The sequence below is a fragment of the Schistocerca piceifrons genome, chromosome 3 (assembly GCF_021461385.2).
Source record: "Schistocerca piceifrons isolate TAMUIC-IGC-003096 chromosome 3, iqSchPice1.1, whole genome shotgun sequence".
Classification (NCBI taxonomy): Eukaryota; Metazoa; Arthropoda; class Insecta; order Orthoptera; family Acrididae; genus Schistocerca; species Schistocerca piceifrons.
This window is the reverse complement of record NC_060140.1, coordinates 770664306-770685043: the sequence shown is the minus strand read 5'-3', so window position 1 is coordinate 770685043 and position 20738 is coordinate 770664306. Positions and strand designations below refer to the sequence as shown.

General features: G+C 38.9%; 1 protein-coding gene across 1 annotated transcript in view; it reads left to right on the top strand.

The window, feature by feature from the left end:
- Nucleotides 1-13776, top strand: part of LOC124788010 (serine/threonine-protein kinase RIO1) — a 125819-nt gene extending 112043 nt beyond the window's left edge. Inside the window, exon 10 of the mRNA XM_047255056.1 lies at nucleotides 13081-13776. Within this exon, the coding sequence (XP_047111012.1) occupies nucleotides 13081-13173 (93 nt within the window). The 3' untranslated portion in view covers nucleotides 13174-13776. The remainder of the gene's footprint in view (nucleotides 1-13080) is intronic.
- The last annotated feature ends 6962 nt before the right edge of the window (nucleotides 13777-20738 follow it).

The window sequence follows — 20738 nt, the reverse complement described above, 5'->3', positions numbered from 1 at the left end:
CAAGAGTTACCCTAAAGTATAATACCATATGACATAAGCAAATGAAAATAAACAAAGCAGACTAATTTTCATGTCAAACGATCACTCACTTCAGATACCGTTCGAATAGTAAAAATGGCAGCAGTAAGTCTTTGAACAAGATACGCATGTGTAGAAGTTTGAACTGTTCAGTTTCACTAATCATATGCCCATTTTGTGAAATTAAACGGTCAGGTTTTGTTGAATTGTGTGTTAGAAACTGTAAAAACTGAGTCTTACTGTGATTTAGTGTTTGTTTATTTTCTACGAGCCATGAGCTTAGATCATGAACTGCACTATTTGAAACTGACCCAATGTTCCACACGACATCCTTTGCTACCATCATCATCAAACATCATCAGCAAACAGAAGTATTTTAGAGTTACCCTTAATACTAGAGAGCATATCATTTATATAAATCTGGAACAGGAGTGGCTGTAATACTGACCCTTGGGGCACCCCCCATTTGACCGTACACCACTCAGGCCCCACATCACAGCCATTCTCAACACTGTGAATAATGACCTTTTGCTGTCTGTTGCTAAAGTAAGAGATGAACCAATTGTGAGCTACTCTCCATACCCCGTAATGGTCCAACTTCTGGAGGAGTATTTTGTGATCAACACAATCAAACGCTTTAGTTAAATCAAAAAATATACCTAGTGTTCGAAACCTTTTGTTTTACCCATTCAGTACCTCACAGAGAATAGAGAATATAGCATTTTCAGTTGTTAAATGACTTCTAAAGCCGAACTGCACATTTGATAGCAAATCGTGTGATGTAAAATGATCAATTACCCTTACATACACAGCCTTTTCAATAACTTTAACAAACACTAATTGCATAGAAATAGGTCTAAAATTGTGTATGTTATCCCTTTCTCCCTTTTTGTAAAGTGGCTTTACTACTGAGTACTTTAATCGTTTAGGAAACTGACCATTCATAAAGGAAAAATTGCAAATATGGCTAGATACAGGGCTAACATGTGCAGCACAGTAATTTAATATTCCACTAGGCAGCCCATCATATCCATTGAGAGTCCTTAGTCTTCAGTGATTTAATTATTGACTCAATCTCTCCCTTGTCTGTATTTCAGACGTCAATCTCGGAAAGGCATTTGCCAAGAGAGTTATATTATTCCCTGTAGAAACTAAATTTTTATTTAATTCACCAGCAATGCTCAGCAAATGATGGTTATGTACTGTACATGTATCTGATTTATCAGTAGCAGAAATATTTTTACTGCGAACTGACTTATATCGTCGACCTTGTGCTGCTGACCACGCATTTCCTTCACAACTGACCAAATGGTTTTTATTTTACCCCGTGAATTAGCTATTGTATTTGCTTACAACATACTCTTTGTCTTCCTAATAAAATTTTTAGCACCTTAGAGTGCTGTTTGTAATAGGTTACTGTTGTTTGATTGTGACTGCTTCTAACATTTTGCTATAATTCCCACTTCATTCTACATGATATCCTTATCCCACTAATCAGCCACCCAAGATGCTTTTTACTGCCACTACACTGTTTAGAACGGTCTAATGAAAAGCAACTCTCAAAGAGCATAACAAATGTGTTAAGGGAAGCATTATATTTGTCATTTTTGCTATCACAACGATAAACATCCTGCCACTCTTGTACCTTGACGAGGTTTAAAAAACTTTGACTGCTCGGAGATGTAACTTCCTCCACAAACACTTCCAGTGTGGGAAACTGTACATTGTGTATACAACCCGGGAGATCCGGGAAAAACCCGGGATATTTTTAGCATTCCGGGAATTTTTCATTGTTCGAGTTTTCAGTTAAATTTTTGTAATTTTGACTGGTAAGAACCGAAACTCTTAACAAAGGATATTACTGTATCCCACTACTGGAGAATAATGCTTCAACAATAAAACATAAACAAGAGAAAAAAACAAAAATAACTTAAATTGGAAAGGAAATGTGCCATATACAACAACGACACACAGTGCTCATGCAAGCGTCTGCCAATTGAAAATGTGTCAAAGGCTTTAGGAAGACTATGCAGTGCTTCATAACAACAAATTGCCTCCAATGAGCATGAAGTCGCAACTGTTTACATTTGATTTGTTTTAGCAGTTACGCGCGGGCTCGTGCGCATGCGCAGTTGAGTCACGTTTGAGTAGTAGATTCTCCCTCTTCTGGCTACAGGAATGTGGCTGTTGGCTGTGCAAGCAGTCGCAGCAAGCAACTAGATGCTACCGGGAAAAGGAGGCGCCAAATTCATATTCTTCAGGAAAAATAACTTGTTTCACAAAGCACCTAGCATCCAGCGCACGTTTGTCTATCGATTATTCATATGATTTTGAAACGTCTCTGTTGGTTTTTGAACATTTTTGAACTCATTTTAATTGGATTTCTGAATGAATCCTAAGTTGGCTTTTGAATGCATGCATAGTGTATGTGATGTCTCTGTCAGGAGAATCCTCGTCGCATTTAGAAAAAAACTTTCCGCAGACAAAAGGGGGCGGGGCAATACGAGCTGAGGGAGTAAAGCCGAACAGATGAATGCCAATCGCTGTCTGATTATGTGGTTGATTGGATTTGCGAATGATCAGCATTGTTATAATTACTAGCGAAATCCATAGATTCAGACTACCAGAATGGAAATAAACGATTAACAGGAATAACAGGTGAGAAAGATTACGTATTATCTTCTCGGTGTACCCAAGAAAATGAAATTTTGACAGAAAATTTTGGCCGGATCACTACACTAGTAAGGACCAGTTGTACAGTCCCCGGCTAGCACTCGCGTAAGTTCTATTCTGGAAGCAACGCGGAAAATGTGTTGTTCGAACACACAGTAATGCCTAACTGGAAAATAATCGCGGGATAACTAAACCTGTGATTCTGACAGGGTTAGTGAAGTTAATTGGCGAACAGATTTTGACAATGGCAGCAATAGCTACATAATTGGTGATGACAAGATTGTTAGCACGAGGAAGAAGAAGAAGAAACGGGGACATCACACACATTATGGGAGAATAAGACAATTCCAAATTTATATAAAAATTACGTAATACTACTTTTCGATCTCATGCTTGAGAAGCTGGTGCATTTGAATGAAATGTGAAATTATTTCCTAACATAAAGGTTTTTGCTTGTAGTAGGACTAATAGACATTTGATATTAGTACTTCGTGAATTATATTCTGTCGTGTTATAAAAATGGCCATTTGTGCCAAAACAGTCTCGTTTATTTGGTGTGTTACAAAATTGCTGCCGTATTAGAAAGGCTTATTTTGTTTTATCTAGCAGACAGTGACTTAATCAGATCGAGAAACCACACCAGTCTTGGGTATTATTTGTATTAACAGCTTCTTCAGTATCAGATAACGACATTTCAAATTTTCATGTAGCAAAACGTATGACGAACTTTGATGAGGTAATAGATTCTTTCACAAAAAGGAAAGCACGCCATGTAAAGCTGTAAAAAGATTAAAGAGAGAAAAATGCTAGGAGCTAAGGTTTGAAGAAATGTGTATTTTCTTGCTTATCTCTTGTCAGTATTGGTTTTATATATCATATATTTAATTTTATGTCGCACAAAACAGCAAGTTATTAACTAATAGGCAATAAAGAGTTCAGATTTTCTGAAGAGTTCTTGTTCTCTTGATTACAAATAATCCCATCCACTATTAATTGCGAGATTTTTTAAAGAGGGGCAGGCTGTCAAACCGGCCGACTGGGAGCAGGAGAAGCACCACAGGACGTTTCAGTTTCCACTCGCCTGAATATAGTTTGGACGTGCGGTAGAAAAATGCTTTATGAACAGGCGTGGCACTGCACTTTGGCATACTTAAGACCAAATAATATGTCTTACATTTTCTCGAATACATATGTTTTATGTTTCAGATTTTTCAGAAAGATGTGCACTACAAGATGAACATATTTTAAAAATTTGATTTTTTTTAGTATTGACTCAGTTCTCAAATGTTGTAGATCCGGGGCTGATGTGCAGAGCAGTCTGAGTTGTAGTGGTTAGTCTCCACATGACCCGTGTTTACAATTAGTGATTTTGCTGTTTCCCCTTCGTTTACTGTCACGTCAAATGAAAACAAAACGGATATCTGTGGCTGGGAGCTATCCAGTGGAAATAAACACGTTCATATAATTACGGCAGGCTAAAATATGACATTAGTTTCAGATTTTATTTTATTTCCACCTTTCTGACAGTCAAACATTAATCGCCTTGCGGAACAATGAAGTTATTTTTGTCTGTTTGCTAAAGAAATTTTACTTTTGTTAACCTTTTCCGAAGGGTCAGTCAAGGTATTTGAAACAAAATGTTTAATTACACAGTACAGGCTAGTTTGAACTGTTCGCTGCATTTCAAGTGCACATTTTCATTTTCTAGCACGTATGGCATTGTTGTTGTTGTTCTTGTTGTGGTCTTCAGTTCTGAGACTGGTGTGATGCAGCTCTCCATAGTGCCCTACCCTGTGCAAGCTTCTTCATCTCCCAGTACTTACTGCAACCTACATCCTTCTGAATCTGCTTAGTGTATTCATCTCTTGGTCTCCCTCTAATATTTTTACCCTCCACGCTGCCCTCCAGTGCTAAATTTGTGATCCCTTGATGCCTCAGAACATGTCCTACTAACCGGTCCCTTCTTCTGATCAAGTTGTGCCACAAACTCCTCTTCTCCCCAATTCTATTCAATACTTCAACATTAGTTATGTGATCTGGGTAGATTTCAAAAGCTTCTATTCCCTTCTTGTCCAAACTATTTATTGTCCATGTTTCAATTACATGCATGGCTACACTCCATACAAATACTTTCAGAAACGACTTCCTGACATTTAAATCTGTACTCGATGTTAACCAATTTCTCTTCTTCAGAAACCCTTTCCTTGCCATTGCCAGCCTACATTTTATATCTTCTCTACTTCAACCATCATTAGTTATTTTGCTCCGCAAATAGCAAAACTCCTTTACTACTTTAAGTGTCTCATTTCCTAATCTAATTCCCTCAGCATCACCCGACTTAATTTGACTATATTCCATTATCCTCGTTTCGCTTTTGTTGATGTTCATCTTATATCCTCCTTTCAAGACACTGTCCATTCCATTCAACTGCTCTTCCAAGTCCTTTGCTGTCTCTGATAGAATTACAATGTCTTCGGCGAACCTCAAAGTTTTTATTTCTTCTCCATGGATTTTAGTACCTACTCTTCTTTTGTTTCCTTTATTGCTTGCTCAATATACAGATTGAATAGCATCAGGGATAGGCTACAACCCTGTCTCACTCCCTTCTCAACCGCTGCTTCCCTTTCATACCCCTCGACTCTTATAACTGCCATCTGGTTTCTGTACAAATTGTAAATAGCCTTTCGCTCCCTGTATTTTACCCCTGCACCTTTAGAATTTGAAAGCGAGTATTCCAGCCAACATTGTCAAAAGCTTTCTCTAAGTCTACAAATGCTAGAAACGTAGGTTTGCCTTTCCTTAATGTTTCTTGTAAGATAAGTCGTAAGGTCTGTATTGCCTCACGTGTTCCAATATTTCTACGGAATCCAAACTGATCTTCCCCGAGGTCGGCTTCTATCAGTTTTTCCATTCGTCTGTAAAGAATTTGCATTAGTATTTTGCAGCTGTGAGTTATTACACTGATAGTTACGTAATTTTCACATCTGTCAACACCTGTTTTCTTTGGGATTGGAATTATTATATTCTTCTCATACATCTTGCTCACCAGATGGTAGAGTTTTGTCAGGACTGGCTCTCCCAAGGCCATCAGTAGTTCTAATGGAATGTTGTGTACTCCCGGGGCCTTGTTTCGACTGAGGTCTTTCAGTGCTCTGTCAAACTCTTCACGCAGTATCGTATCTCCCATTTCATCTTCATCTACATCCTCTTCCATTTCCGTAATATTGTCCTCAAGTACATTGCCCTTGTATAGACCCTCTATATAGTCCTTCCACCTTTCTGCTTTCCCTTTTTTGCTTAGAACTGGGTTTCTATCTGAGCTCTTGATATTCATACAAGTGGTTCTCTTTTCTCCAAAGGTCTCTTTAATTTTCCTGTAGGTGGTATCTATCTCACCCCTAGTGAGATAACCCTCTACATCTTTACATTTGTCCTCTAGCCATCCCTGCTTAGCCATTTTGCATTTCCTGTCGATCTCATTTCTGAGAGGTTTGTATTCCGTTTTGCCTGCTTCATTTACTGCATTTTTGTATTTTCTCCTTTCATCAATTAAATTCAATATTTCTTCTGTTACCCAAGGATTTCTACTAGCTCTCGTCTTTTTACCTACTTGGTCCTCTGCTGCCTTCACCAAACCTGATATATTACAGTACTGGTGCTCCAAGAAAATTCACATCCCGAAAACCAGACTGAAAAGCTTAATATCAGGTCGAGGTCTACTTCATTGGGAATTCGGACATACGAATGTGCACTTTAAGTATGCACTTTAAATGTGCACATTCCAATGTTGTTCATGAAATTCCGATGCTCTTGCAGTATCCTCTGATGTCTTGTTTCTTTTATGACATAATGTACGATCTTTCAATGTTTTACATGTACATACGTACGGGCTTCCTACGTCATGATAGCTACCGAAGCGTGGTGTTGCCTGTTATCTGTGCTTTCCGGCAACTGCTGAAACGAACCTATTTCTAGCAGGTTGTGGGAAAATATTGCGAATAGTGGTTTGAAAAGCGTTGCTTTCAAAGTAAATATCCTTTTATGTAAGTTGAACTATGTGCAAGAATGTACCATGAATTTATTAAATCACAGAGCATTTGACTCTGATTTAAAAATCAACTCTTTGATGACGCGCCCTTTAGAAGAATTTCGAACCTCGAAGATCAGACATTTGTCATTATTAAAAATTTTACTGGCACATTTGTGTGATATATCTTAAAGTGTAATACGCGCAAAAAAGATCAACAGTATATGCAAAAGCTTAGCTTCTCTTGCAGCTTGAGAACAATATTATATGTGAAAACTTTGTTTTTCTTGTAGCAACACTATGTATATTAATTTAAACTATTTACTGTCCCTGTTTGTGTGTTCATGCTACTTAACAGTGATGTTGCTGTTGGCTGACTACATCACGTGTCCTACGCTGTCTATCGGCTGGCGAGATCACGTGACATGAGCTACGGACGGCCTACAAAAAAAGTGCGGCGAAATCTCGATTTCAATTATCCCGAAAGTAACCTGCGGTGTTTGGTGGGATTCCAGTGTATACTTCTGTAATACGAAAAAACGCATCGTACATGTTGCTGCACATCGAAGATGTTTCCAAAACATGTCTTTTTCCCTGAGTTTCGATTTCTAAAGTGCCAGGAAATTGTACGCCCGTGGGTGGTGCGGCCTGGTGTCAATACCAGGTGGCTATCCAATCTGTCTGCAGACGCCACTGCCTTCAGCTCGGAGTGTTCCTGCCGTCAAGATAACCACGGAAATGCAATCCGAAAACAGAGGAAGTAGGTTACAGTACATTTGTTCGCCCACTGCATGAATACTGCTCAGCGGTGTGGGAACCGTATCAGATAGGGTTGATAGAAGAGATAGAGAAGATCCAGCGGAGAGCAGCGCGCTTCATTACAGGATCATTTAGTAATCGCAAAAGCGTTACGGAGATGATAGATAAACTCCAGTGGAAGACTCTGCAGGAGAGATGCTCAGTAGCTCGGTACGGGCTTTTTTTTAAAGTTTGGAGAACATACCTTCACCGAAGAGTCAAGCAGTATATTGCTCCCTCCTACGTATATCTCGCGAAGAGACCATGAGGATAAAATCAGAGAGATTAGAGCCCACACAGAAGCATACCGACAATCCTTCTTTCCACGAACAATATGAGACTGGAATAGAAGGGAGAACCGATAGAGGTACTCAGGGTACCCTCCGCCACACACCGTCAGGTGGCTTGCGGAGTATGGATGTAGATGTAGATATAGTACTTGAGAGTTTGTGAAAGGAACATGAAACTACAATTTGAAAGATTGCATTCAGTCCACCACAAGGGAGCAAAGTATAATGAACAACGAAAAGTATGCAACAACAGAGACAGCTCACACACAGAGTTTGTGGAAGATGAGTTGTAACTATTGTTTCCAGAGTTGCGAAAACGCACTTGACCTCTTAGCCACAAACAATCCAGAGCTAATAGAGAGCATCATGACTGATACAGGGGTTAGTGATCACACGGTCGTTGTAGCTAGGCTCAATATCATTTCTTCCAAATCCACCAGAAACAAGCCCAAAATAATTTTATTTAAAAAAGCGGATAAAGTGTCACTAGAAGCCTTCCTAAGAGACAATCTCCATTCCTTCCGAACTGACTATGCAAATGTAGACGAGATGTGGCTCAAATTCAAAGATATAGTAGCAACAGCAATTGAGAGATTCATACCGCATAAATTGGTAGGAGATGGAACTGATCCCCCATGGTACACAAAACAGGTCCGAACGCTGTTGCAGAGGCAACGGAAAAAGCATGCGAAGTTCAGAAGAACGCAAAATCCCGTAGATTGGCTAAAATTTACAGACGCGCGAAATTTGGCACGGACTTCAATGCGAGATGCCTTTAATAGGTTCCACAACGAAACATTGTCTCGAAATTTGGTAGAAAATAGGAAGAAATTCTGGTCGTATGTAAAGTACATAAGCGGCAAGACGCAGTCAATACCTTCGCTGTGCAGTGCCGATGGTACTGTTATCGACAACTGTGCCACTAAAGCGGAGTTATTGAACGCAGTTTTCCCGAAATTCCTTCACCAGGGAAGACGAATGGAATATTCCAGAATTTGAAACACGAACAGCTGCTAGCATGAGTTTCTTAGAAGTAGATACCTTAGGGGTTGCGAAGCAACTCAAATCGCTTGATACGGACAAGTCTTCAGGCCCAGATTGTATACCGATTAGGTTCCTTTCAGATTATGGTGATACAATATCTCCCTACTTAGCAATCATATACAACCGCTCTCTCACCCATAGATCTGTACCTACAGATTGGAAAATTGCACAGGTCGCACCAGTGTTTAAGAAGGGTAGTAGGAGTAATCCATCGAACTACAGACCTATATCATTGACGTCGGTTTGCAGTAGGGTTTTGGAGCATATACTGTATTCAAACATTATGAATCACCTCGAAGGGAACGATTTATTGATACGTAATCAGCGTGGTTTCAGAAAACATCGTTCTTGTGCAACGCAGTTAGCTCTTTATTCACTTGAAGTAATGGCTGCTATCGACAGGGGATCTCAAGTTGATTCCGTATTTCTAGATTTCCGGAAAGCTTTTGACATAGTTCCTCACAAGCAACTTCTAATCAAGCTGCGGGCCTATGGGGTATCGTTTCAGTTGTGCGACTGGATTCGTGATTTCCTGTCAGGAAGGTCACAGTTCGTAGTAATAGACAGCAAATCATCGAGTAAAACTGAAGTGATATCAGGTGTTCCCCAGGGAAGCGTCCTGGGACCTCTGCTGTTCCTGATCTATATAAATGACCTGAGTGACAATCTGAGCAGTTCTCTTAGGTTGTTCGCAGATGATGCTGTAATTTACCGTCTAGTAAGGTCATCCGAAGACCAGTATCAGTTGCAAAGCGATTTAGAAAAGATTGCTGTATGAGGTGGCAGTTGACGCTAAATAACGAAAAGAAATCCGTTGGAATTCGATTACTCGATAAATAGTACAATTCTCAAGGCTGTCAATTCAACTAAGTACCTGGGTGTTAAAATTACGAACAGCTTCAGTTGGAAAGACCACATAGATAATATTGTGGGGAAGGCGAGCCAAAGGTTGCATTTCATTGGCAGGACACTTAGAAGATGCAACAAGTCCACTAAAGAGACAGCTTACACTACACTCGTTCGTCCTCTGTTAGAATATTGCTGCGCGGTGTGGGATCCTTACCAGGTGGGATTGATGGAGGACTTCGAAATGGTGCAAAAAAGGGCAGCTCGTTTTGTATTATCACGTAATAGGGGAGAGTGTGTGGCAGATATAAGCGAGTTGGGATGGAAGTCATTAAAGCAAAGACGTCTTTCGTCGCAGCGAGATCCATTTACGAAATTTCAGTCACCAACTTTCTCTTGCGAATGCGAAAATAGTTTGTTGAGCCCAACCTACATAGGTAAGAATGATCATCAAAATAAAATAAGAGAAATCAGAGCTCGAACAGAAAGGTTTAGGTGTCCGTTTTTCCCGCGCGCTGTTCGGGAGTGGAATGGTAGAGAGATAGTATGATTGTGGTTCGATGAACCCTCTGCCAAGCACTTAGATGTGAATTGCAGAGTAGTCATGTAGATGTAGATGTAGTTGTCATGGGATGTTAGGGTGGGGAGTGTGAAAGGGTCAGTTTGTGTGAAGCACTTAGAAGTAAGATAAGAACAAACATCCTCTTATATTAGGAGGTGCCTTGTTATACATTAACTTAGTTAAGAAGTTTGGTTTGTTTCTCAATGTTCACTTTGTTGATTCGTTTCTTGTACTTGCAAATATTTGTTTTCATCTTTTTGAATCCTTTAAGGTATCTTGCCAGTGAACGCTGGAAAAACAGTAAGAATTTTCATAAAGTTTATGAGGGTCTAACTACATAATGCGAACTCTGAATACAAAGAAATTTTAGGACAATGAAAGTGTTTTAAGGATTTGGTATAAGAATAATTAGAATAGCTTTGATATAAACTTTATTGTATAAACATTTATGTCAGTCAGTAATTTAAAATTTTTCCTGCCAGTCTTTGTTTGAAGTGTATAGACTTATTAACTCCTTTTCTTAGATGCTTAAAACTTTGTACACACATTTATGACATTGTTATCTAAAAAGTAGATACAATCAACTGATTTCAATCAATAGTTTTTATACTAAAAATACATAAATTAGATAGTCAATGGTAAGGTAATTTTTTTTATAATTAATAAGGGTATATTTTTCCTCCGGGTGATACTAAGCTGGTGTCTGTAGTCTACTTTTCTCCAAATGGTGGCCTGAAATATCACAAAAAATTTCAGACCTCTAGCTCAAATAGTTTTTTTTTTTTTCCTCCATAAAATAAACATGTCAGAAAATTTGATTCCTTGGAAACTCAGTTTAAAGGTACACTTCATCTGTTACTCACCTCTGTTGTTCTTAAAACCCTCCAGTTGCATAATATCCTTGGTTTGTATGTTCCTCATCTTCTCTCTTCCTTTTCTTGCTCCTCTGCTATTCTGGCCTCTTTAGTTATCTCAAGAACCTAGTTTTCACCTTTGGCCACTCTCAAGGAATCAGTTGCCATCAGTGCTTGTCTCATATTGAAACCAGGAGTTAATCCCAACAACTCTAAAACATCAATCACATTTGCTAACTGCCCCATCATTAAAGCAAATAACTGCATCTATTACACCTAATCTCATGGTATTGAAACGAACAAACACAGTTTTAGGCAGGCGTTCCCAAATTACAAGGTTGAAACTTTCATTAACGTTTTGTGTCTTTCCACGTAAGCACCATGACAATAGTTTAGTGTCACTTACGTCCCTGTATATGGGCTTAATTGCTTCCAATACCTTATATGGCAGGCAGTGATTGCTTTTTTGTATCCACACCATGTCGCAGAGAGCGTGCTGTGGATGGTCATCCATAGAAGCTTTATGGAAAAAGGTAGCCCATACTGCATTCTTCATGGCCTCAATATTGTCTCGATTCCTTCTTATGGCTAAACCATAATAGAGCTGCAGTTTGTCCACCTCTTCCTTAGTAAGACGACCTGACCACCAATTGGTTTGCCATCACTGAGCCTTTTCCCCTTCATATCTTTTATTAACTTATCTAAACGTGTGCCCATCTCCAAGTTACTTCACATACCGTACACCATAATTCTCTTCTGACCTTTGAAATATTCTGAGAACTCCCTCCGATTCCATTCCACCACTGTACCCAGAAAAATTCTGAACACAAACATGATTCTGGTTATTTCCTTTGCAACCGTGGCAGTACTTTCATACATTATATGTCAAATCACCTTTCCATTTTCTAGGGATGTTGCAGTGACAACACAATTCAGTGATAGGTGACCACACTTCTGCCATGTCCCATGAAAGGCTGCAGCTATATTCTACTGCTTTCTTCACTGACACAACACTCACTTGACCAAGACTTTCAACAAATAACTGTGTGTACTTCTCAAATCTTGTAGGTGGGAGCAAATTCATGATAGCAAGAAATGTTTGATCTGCCTTTCTACCCTTCCCAATACACCTCATTCCATATGCAAGTCTGATATTTGTGTTATAAACTCTTCCTTTGCACAATCCAGAAGAATACCCAGTTTTAGTTACCCCACAGAAATCACAAAACACTTGTAACTTACTAACCACACCTTTCCTGCCTTCAAAATCTTCGACGATTTTAATACCACCTTTTCCACAAAGCATACACACAGCAGCATTCTTTAGAAGCGAACATAAAGCACTCAATTCAGCAATTATGTAAACACTTTCAGTTACAGGGTTTTGATCATATTTTATTGAAATGTCACTCTGGGTACTCAAATATTGTAGCTTCTGGTTTGAGACACTTGGTGGATAACATCCAGTTGGTTTGTGGCTGTAATTACAGTCCCTACTTTCCCACGAAGTAAACCGATTACCATAAAACTTACGTTTTCCCATTTCAAAACACTTTTTTGGAGGCATAACTACTTCTGAGAATGACACATCACCAACAACTCAACAACGTACAGAAGTTTGAACACAAACAACTCTTGAAAACCATAGATATACAAAGGAAAACAAAGGAGCATTGGAAAGCATGTGTGCTAACAGGGGTGCTAACTCAAAACGATTACGCAGTGTATCTTTTTGAAGTGGCAAAATAATAATGATGCCATTTGACATCCGACCACAGCGGAAACATGGTCATTGCCGCATACCAACATATATTTAAATTTGTTTTTAAAGATGTTCCCGATGTCAAATCGATTTATTTAATTACCAGTTTGTTCACAAAACTCTAAATATTGATTTAAGATGGAAAAAAATTCGAATTTTTGAAGCAGATTCACTAGCAAGTGACCTTAATTCCATTAATGTTCCAGGCAAGAAAGAAGGCTATCAAGGAACAACAGGCTGAAAAGAGGAAAACAAAGATGAAGAAACATGTCAAAAAAAGACTACTGAAAAAGAAGTGAATTTTTCTCTTCAAGTGCTCAGCTTAATTGTATTGTACAAATTATTGTATCTATATTTTTGTGAATATGTTTTCATTCATAATGGTTTCCAAGTATATAAAATTCTCTCTTCTGCAAAGGAAAATTGCTGCCAGGTAATGTGGCAGCCTTACTTCGTATGTTCCCTTAGTCAGCTGTCACTATCATTATAGAATATATGATCAGTATATCATTCAGTATGCTTAATTTCATATATGGGACATGTAATAAAGATATAAAGTCCAGCTCCTCACTTTTTGGGTAGTAGTTGATATGTTCTCCTCCCATGATACTTTCATTGTGTCAATAATGGAAAGAAATGTGTGTAACGTTTTTAGTCTCGTAGCTTAATGAAACTTTTTAAAAGCAGAATAGATCTCTCTGTACACTTGTCTGTTACTCAAATAATCACCTGATGTAGAGGTAAGCAGATACAATTTTTCATTGTTGACAGATTGAAATAAGGCAGCTAAAGAAAATAGATCGTGGTTAGTAATTTCTTTCAGAAATTATGTGAATATTGCATGCCAAGATTTTCAGAATGTGTGATGAATACTGATCGTACAATATGATTTGTAAAATATATATTTATAAAATAAATAAACTGCCATAAATAAAAAAATTGAGAATATTTTATAACAACTGTGCGTAAGTATGTAACTCCTTCCCTCTCCCCATTTTTCTCACTCCCACACTTCTACTTCTCCTAGAGGGCATCTGTTGCTACATTGCACTGCAATGGTCAGTACTGATGGTGACTCAGTGTAATTTTTACTAAAATTTGAGGTAATTTAAATATCCAGGCAAGTTTCATTACTATTGTAGTGTATATTACTAAAGCAGTCTCAGGCATGTTCTATTGATGAGAATTACTTAAGGCTCTCATTATTAAAGACAACATGTATGCAGTTTGTGTAATGTTCCTTGAGGGTGTCTTGACATTTCCCAGAGTGGGCCGATGTTTAATTGGGTGAAAGATGTTTCAGAGTGGTAACTTCGTTCTCAGATGCTACAAGCCAGGGTTTAAAGTTTCATTTGTATCTCTCTCTCTCTCTCTCTCTCTCTCTCTCTCTCTCTCTCGCTCTGTGTGTGTGTGTGTGTGTGTGTGTGTGTGTGTGTGTGTGTGTGTTGGGGGGGGGGGGGGGGGGGGACCAGAACAGAAGCAACAGTATCCTCAAAAAATCAGTCTGGGGACTTCAGGAAAGCTATAAGTAGGTCACCTATGGAAAGGCTGGCATAAAAGGTCCTTAGTAGTCTACCACATAATGTGTTTTCATGTTATATTACTGCATGTAAAAACTGTATAAGTGAGAATAATTATTTTTGTATCTTGAATTCAGGTGATTGTTGAGGAACTGACAAAGAAAAGGCTGACCATTTAAGTTCAGAATAAATCATGCATCCTAGAGAGTGAGTTAAGGATGACAATTTTTGATTGACAGCAAACCTAAATGAGCAAGGGATCAGGGAGTCTGTTCAATGTCGCTTGAAGTTCTCTGAGGAATCTTGGAGCTGAAAGGTTTTGCAGGCTAGGAAACGTGATGAGAAGACATAAATGTAGGAAAATTAATTAAAGACTAAGATGCCTGAATATATTGAGATACAGTGAAAGCTGTACTGAGGCATGTCTGAGAGGAGCGTAACCTTCCACAACTATTCTAATCAAGCAAGACCTAGTCCAAATTCTAAGTCATGACCCTGCAGCTGATTGTCACAGAGACTGTCAGAAGCTGGTCACTCAGGAAGATCCTTTGGAGCTCTCCGTTCCTTGTATTTTATAGCCTTTGATTGTGTAATAGTTGCTGCTCTTATTTCCCCCTCATGTGCAGCTGTTTATCATCAACTATGCAACTGGGTGCCTTGGTGCCCACACCCATCATCAGTTAATGTGGTGCAGCTTTGTAGCAACGGTAAGACTCACATGGTTATGGCTATTCTTAATCAATATGATGCAGCTTTGTAGCAACAGTGCTACACTCCTGTCTATGACTTTTGCAACATAATGATACTTAAATCTACAATTATACTCTGAACATCATCATTTTGTGAGATGTATGTGGGAGGGGAAGTGTGTTTCATTACACTTCCTGGTATGTAAACTTGGTATTTTAATAATATACCTCATCATGATGCCCTATGCCTCTCTGGTAATGTCTGCCTCTGAAATTTGACGAGTACTTCCACACTGTGCCACTTTTTTTTAACCTTCTCTTTCCCCCTCCCTGTCTATTAATTATACTTCGCAAAAGTCTGACTTTGAGGAGCAGCACTAAAGACCCAACTAATTGTATATGTTCTTCCTACATCTATATTCTGCAAACCACTGTGAGGTGCTTGGCAGAGGGCACATCCCATTGTACCAGTTATTAGGGTTTCTTCCCATCCAGGAAGAATGATTATTTGAATGCCTCTGTGTGTACAGTAATTATAATCTTACCCTCATGATCCCTATGTAAGCAATACATAGGGGATTGTAGTATATTCCAGTTCATGAAATTCTTTTAATAGACTTTCTCAAGACGGTTCATTTCATTATCTCTGTGACACTCTCCCATGGGTTAAACAAACCTGTTACCGTTCGTGCTGCCTTTCTCTGTACACATTCAATATCCCCCGTTAGTCCTAGTTGGTATGGAGTCCACATACTTGAACAATATTTAAGGATGGGTCACATGAGTGGTTTGTAAGCAATCTCCTGTGTAGACTGAAGCATCTTCCCAGTATTCTACCAATAAACCAAAGTCTATTGTCTGGTTTACCTGTGACTGAGTTTGTGTTATTCATTTCGTATCCCCACAAAGTGTTACACCCATGTATTTGTATGAGTTGGCTGATTCCAACAGTAACTCATTGATATTATAGTCGTGGGATGCTGTTTGTGTGTGTGTGTGTGTGTGTGTGTGTGTGTGTAAGTGCACAATTTTACATTTCTGAACATAGAGAGCAAGTTGCCAATCTTTGCACTGCTTTGAGATCTTATCAAGATCTGACTGAATATTTCTGCAGCTTCTTTCAGATAGTACTTCATTATAGATAACTGCATCATCAGCAAAAAGCCTGATGTTAGCATTAATATTGTCTGCAAGGTCATTAATACACAACATGAACACCAAGGGTCCCAACACACTTCCCTGGGGCACACCCGAAGTTACTTCATATGACAATGACCCTCCATTCAGGATAATATGCTGCATCCTCCATACCAAAAAGTCCTTAATCCCATCACACATTTCACTTGATACTCCATGTGACAGTACTTTTGACAATAAGCATAGGTGTGGTACTAAGTCAAATGCTATTCGGAAATCAAGAAATACTGCATCGACCTGATAACCTTGATCCAAAACTTTCAGTATGTCACATAAGAAAAGTGCAAGTTGGGTTGCACATGATCAATGTTTTCAAAATCCATGCTGGTTGGTGTTGTGGGAGTCTATTTATTTGTTCAAGATACCTCATTATGTTTGAGCTCAGAATATGTTCTAAGATTCTACAACAAATCAGTGTCAAGGATATTGTACTATTGGATGGTAGTTTTGTGAATCACTTCTACTACCCTCTTTGTAGACAGGTGTGACTTGTGCTTTTCTCCAAGAACTGAGCACTGCTTTTGTGCAAGGTATCTACACTAGATTATAGTAAAAAGAGGAGCAGTGTAGAATCTGATAGGGATTCTATCAGGCCCTGGAGCTATGTTCAATTTGAATGGTTTCAGCCATTTCTCATCACTACTGACACTTATACTTATTTCATTCATCTTTTCAGTGATATGAGGATTAAATTTGGGGCAATTTTCCTATGTTTTGCTTTGTAAAAGAATATTTGAAAATGGAGTTAAGCATTTCAACTTTTGCTTTGCTACCCTCAATTTCAGTTCCTGTTTCATTCACTAGGGACTGGACCCTAACTTTGGTGCCACAACGGCCTTTATACAACAAGAATTTCTTTGTCTCGAAATTTGGTAGAAAATAGGAAGAAATTCTGGTCGTATGTAAAGTACATAAGCGGCAAGACGCAGTCAATACCTTCGCTGTGCAGTGCCGATGGTACTGTTATCGACAACTGTGCCACTAAAGCGGAGTTATTGAACGCAGTTTTCCCGAAATTCCTTCACCAGGGAAGACGAATGGAATATTCCAGAATTTGAAACACGAACAGCTGCTAGCATGAGTTTCTTAGAAGTAGATACCTTAGGGGTTGCGAAGCAACTCAAATCGCTTGATACGGACAAGTCTTCAGGCCCAGATTGTATACCGATTAGGTTCCTTTCAGATTATGGTGATACAATATCTCCCTACTTAGCAATCATATACAACCGCTCTCTCACCCATAGATCTGTACCTACAGATTGGAAAATTGCACAGGTCGCACCAGTGTTTAAGAAGGGTAGTAGGAGTAATCCATCGAACTACAGACCTATATCATTGACGTCGGTTTGCAGTAGGGTTTTGGAGCATATACTGTATTCAAACATTATGAATCACCTCGAAGGGAACGATTTATTGATACGTAATCAGCGTGGTTTCAGAAAACATCGTTCTTGTGCAACGCAGTTAGCTCTTTATTCACTTGAAGTAATGGCTGCTATCGACAGGGGATCTCAAGTTGATTCCGTATTTCTAGATTTCCGGAAAGCTTTTGACATAGTTCCTCACAAGCAACTTCTAATCAAGCTGCGGGCCTATGGGGTATCGTTTCAGTTGTGCGACTGGATTCGTGATTTCCTGTCAGGAAGGTCACAGTTCGTAGTAATAGACAGCAAATCATCGAGTAAAACTGAAGTGATATCAGGTGTTCCCCAGGGAAGCGTCCTGGGACCTCTGCTGTTCCTGATCTATATAAATGACCTGAGTGACAATCTGAGCAGTTCTCTTAGGTTGTTCGCAGATGATGCTGTAATTTACCGTCTAGTAAGGTCATCCGAAGACCAGTATCAGTTGCAAAGCGATTTAGAAAAGATTGCTGTATGAGGTGGCAGTTGACGCTAAATAACGAAAAGAAATCCGTTGGAATTCGATTACTCGATAAATAGTACAATTCTCAAGGCTGTCAATTCAACTAAGTACCTGGGTGTTAAAATTACGAACAGCTTCAGTTGGAAAGACCACATAGATAATATTGTGGGGAAGGCGAGCCAAAGGTTGCATTTCATTGGCAGGACACTTAGAAGATGCAACAAGTCCACTAAAGAGACAGCTTACACTACACTCGTTCGTCCTCTGTTAGAATATTGCTGCGCGGTGTGGGATCCTTACCAGGTGGGATTGATGGAGGACTTCGAAATGGTGCAAAAAAGGGCAGCTCGTTTTGTATTATCACGTAATAGGGGAGAGTGTGTGGCAGATATAAGCGAGTTGGGATGGAAGTCATTAAAGCAAAGACGTCTTTCGTCGCAGCGAGATCCATTTACGAAATTTCAGTCACCAACTTTCTCTTGCGAATGCGAAAATAGTTTGTTGAGCCCAACCTACATAGGTAAGAATGATCATCAAAATAAAATAAGAGAAATCAGAGCTCGAACAGAAAGGTTTAGGTGTCCGTTTTTCCCGCGCGCTGTTCGGGAGTGGAATGGTAGAGAGATAGTATGATTGTGGTTCGATGAACCCTCTGCCAAGCACTTAGATGTGAATTGCAGAGTAGTCATGTAGATGTAGATGTAGTTGTCATGGGATGTTAGGGTGGGGAGTGTGAAAGGGTCAGTTTGTGTGAAGCACTTAGAAGTAAGATAAGAACAAACATCCTCTTATATTAGGAGGTGCCTTGTTATACATTAACTTAGTTAAGAAGTTTGGTTTGTTTCTCAATGTTCACTTTGTTGATTCGTTTCTTGTACTTGCAAATATTTGTTTTCATCTTTTTGAATCCTTTAAGGTATCTTGCCAGTGAACGCTGGAAAAACAGTAAGAATTTTCATAAAGTTTATGAGGGTCTAACTACATAATGCGAACTCTGAATACAAAGAAATTTTAGGACAATGAAAGTGTTTTAAGGATTTGGTATAAGAATAATTAGAATAGCTTTGATATAAACTTTATTGTATAAACATTTATGTCAGTCAGTAATTTAAAATTTTTCCTGCCAGTCTTTGTTTGAAGTGTATAGACTTATTAACTCCTTTTCTTAGATGCTTAAAACTTTGTACACACATTTATGACATTGTTATCTAAAAAGTAGATACAATCAACTGATTTCAATCAATAGTTTTTATACTAAAAATACATAAATTAGATAGTCAATGGTAAGGTAATTTTTTTTATAATTAATAAGGGTATATTTTTCCTCCGGGTGATACTAAGCTGGTGTCTGTAGTCTACTTTTCTCCAAATGGTGGCCTGAAATATCACAAAAAATTTCAGACCTCTAGCTCAAATAGTTTTTTTTTTTTTCCTCCATAAAATAAACATGTCAGAAAATTTGATTCCTTGGAAACTCAGTTTAAAGGTACACTTCATCTGTTACTCACCTCTGTTGTTCTTAAAACCCTCCAGTTGCATAATATCCTTGGTTTGTATGTTCCTCATCTTCTCTCTTCCTTTTCTTGCTCCTCTGCTATTCTGGCCTCTTTAGTTATCTCAAGAACCTAGTTTTCACCTTTGGCCACTCTCAAGGAATCAGTTGCCATCAGTGCTTGTCTCATATTGAAACCAGGAGTTAATCCCAACAACTCTAAAACATCAATCACATTTGCTAACTGCCCCATCATTAAAGCAAATAACTGCATCTATTACACCTAATCTCATGGTATTGAAACGAACAAACACAGTTTTAGGCAGGCGTTCCCAAATTACAAGGTTGAAACTTTCATTAACGTTTTGTGTCTTTCCACGTAAGCACCATGACAATAGTTTAGTGTCACTTACGTCCCTGTATATGGGCTTAATTGCTTCCAATACCTTATATGGCAGGCAGTGATTGCTTTTTTGTATCCACACCATGTCGCAGAGAGCGTGCTGTGGATGGTCATCCATAGAAGCTTTATGGAAAAAGGTAGCCCATACTGCATTCTTCATGGCCTCAATATTGTCTCGATTCCTTCTTATGGCTAAACCATAATAGAGCTGCAGTTTGTCCACCTCTTCCTTAGTAAGACGACCTGACCACCAATTGGTTTGCCATCACTGAGCCTTTTCCCCTTCATATCTTTTATTAACTTATCTAAACGTGTGCCCATCTCCAAGTTACTTCACATACCGTACACCATAATTCTCTTCTGACCTTTGAAATATTCTGAGAACTCCCTCCGATTCCATTCCACCACTGTACCCAGAAAAATTCTGAACACAAACATGATTCTGGTTATTTCCTTTGCAACCGTGGCAGTACTTTCATACATTATATGTCAAATCACCTTTCCATTTTCTAGGGATGTTGCAGTGACAACACAATTCAGTGATAGGTGACCACACTTCTGCCATGTCCCATGAAAGGCTGCAGCTATATTCTACTGCTTTCTTCACTGACACAACACTCACTTGACCAAGACTTTCAACAAATAACTGTGTGTACTTCTCAAATCTTGTAGGTGGGAGCAAATTCATGATAGCAAG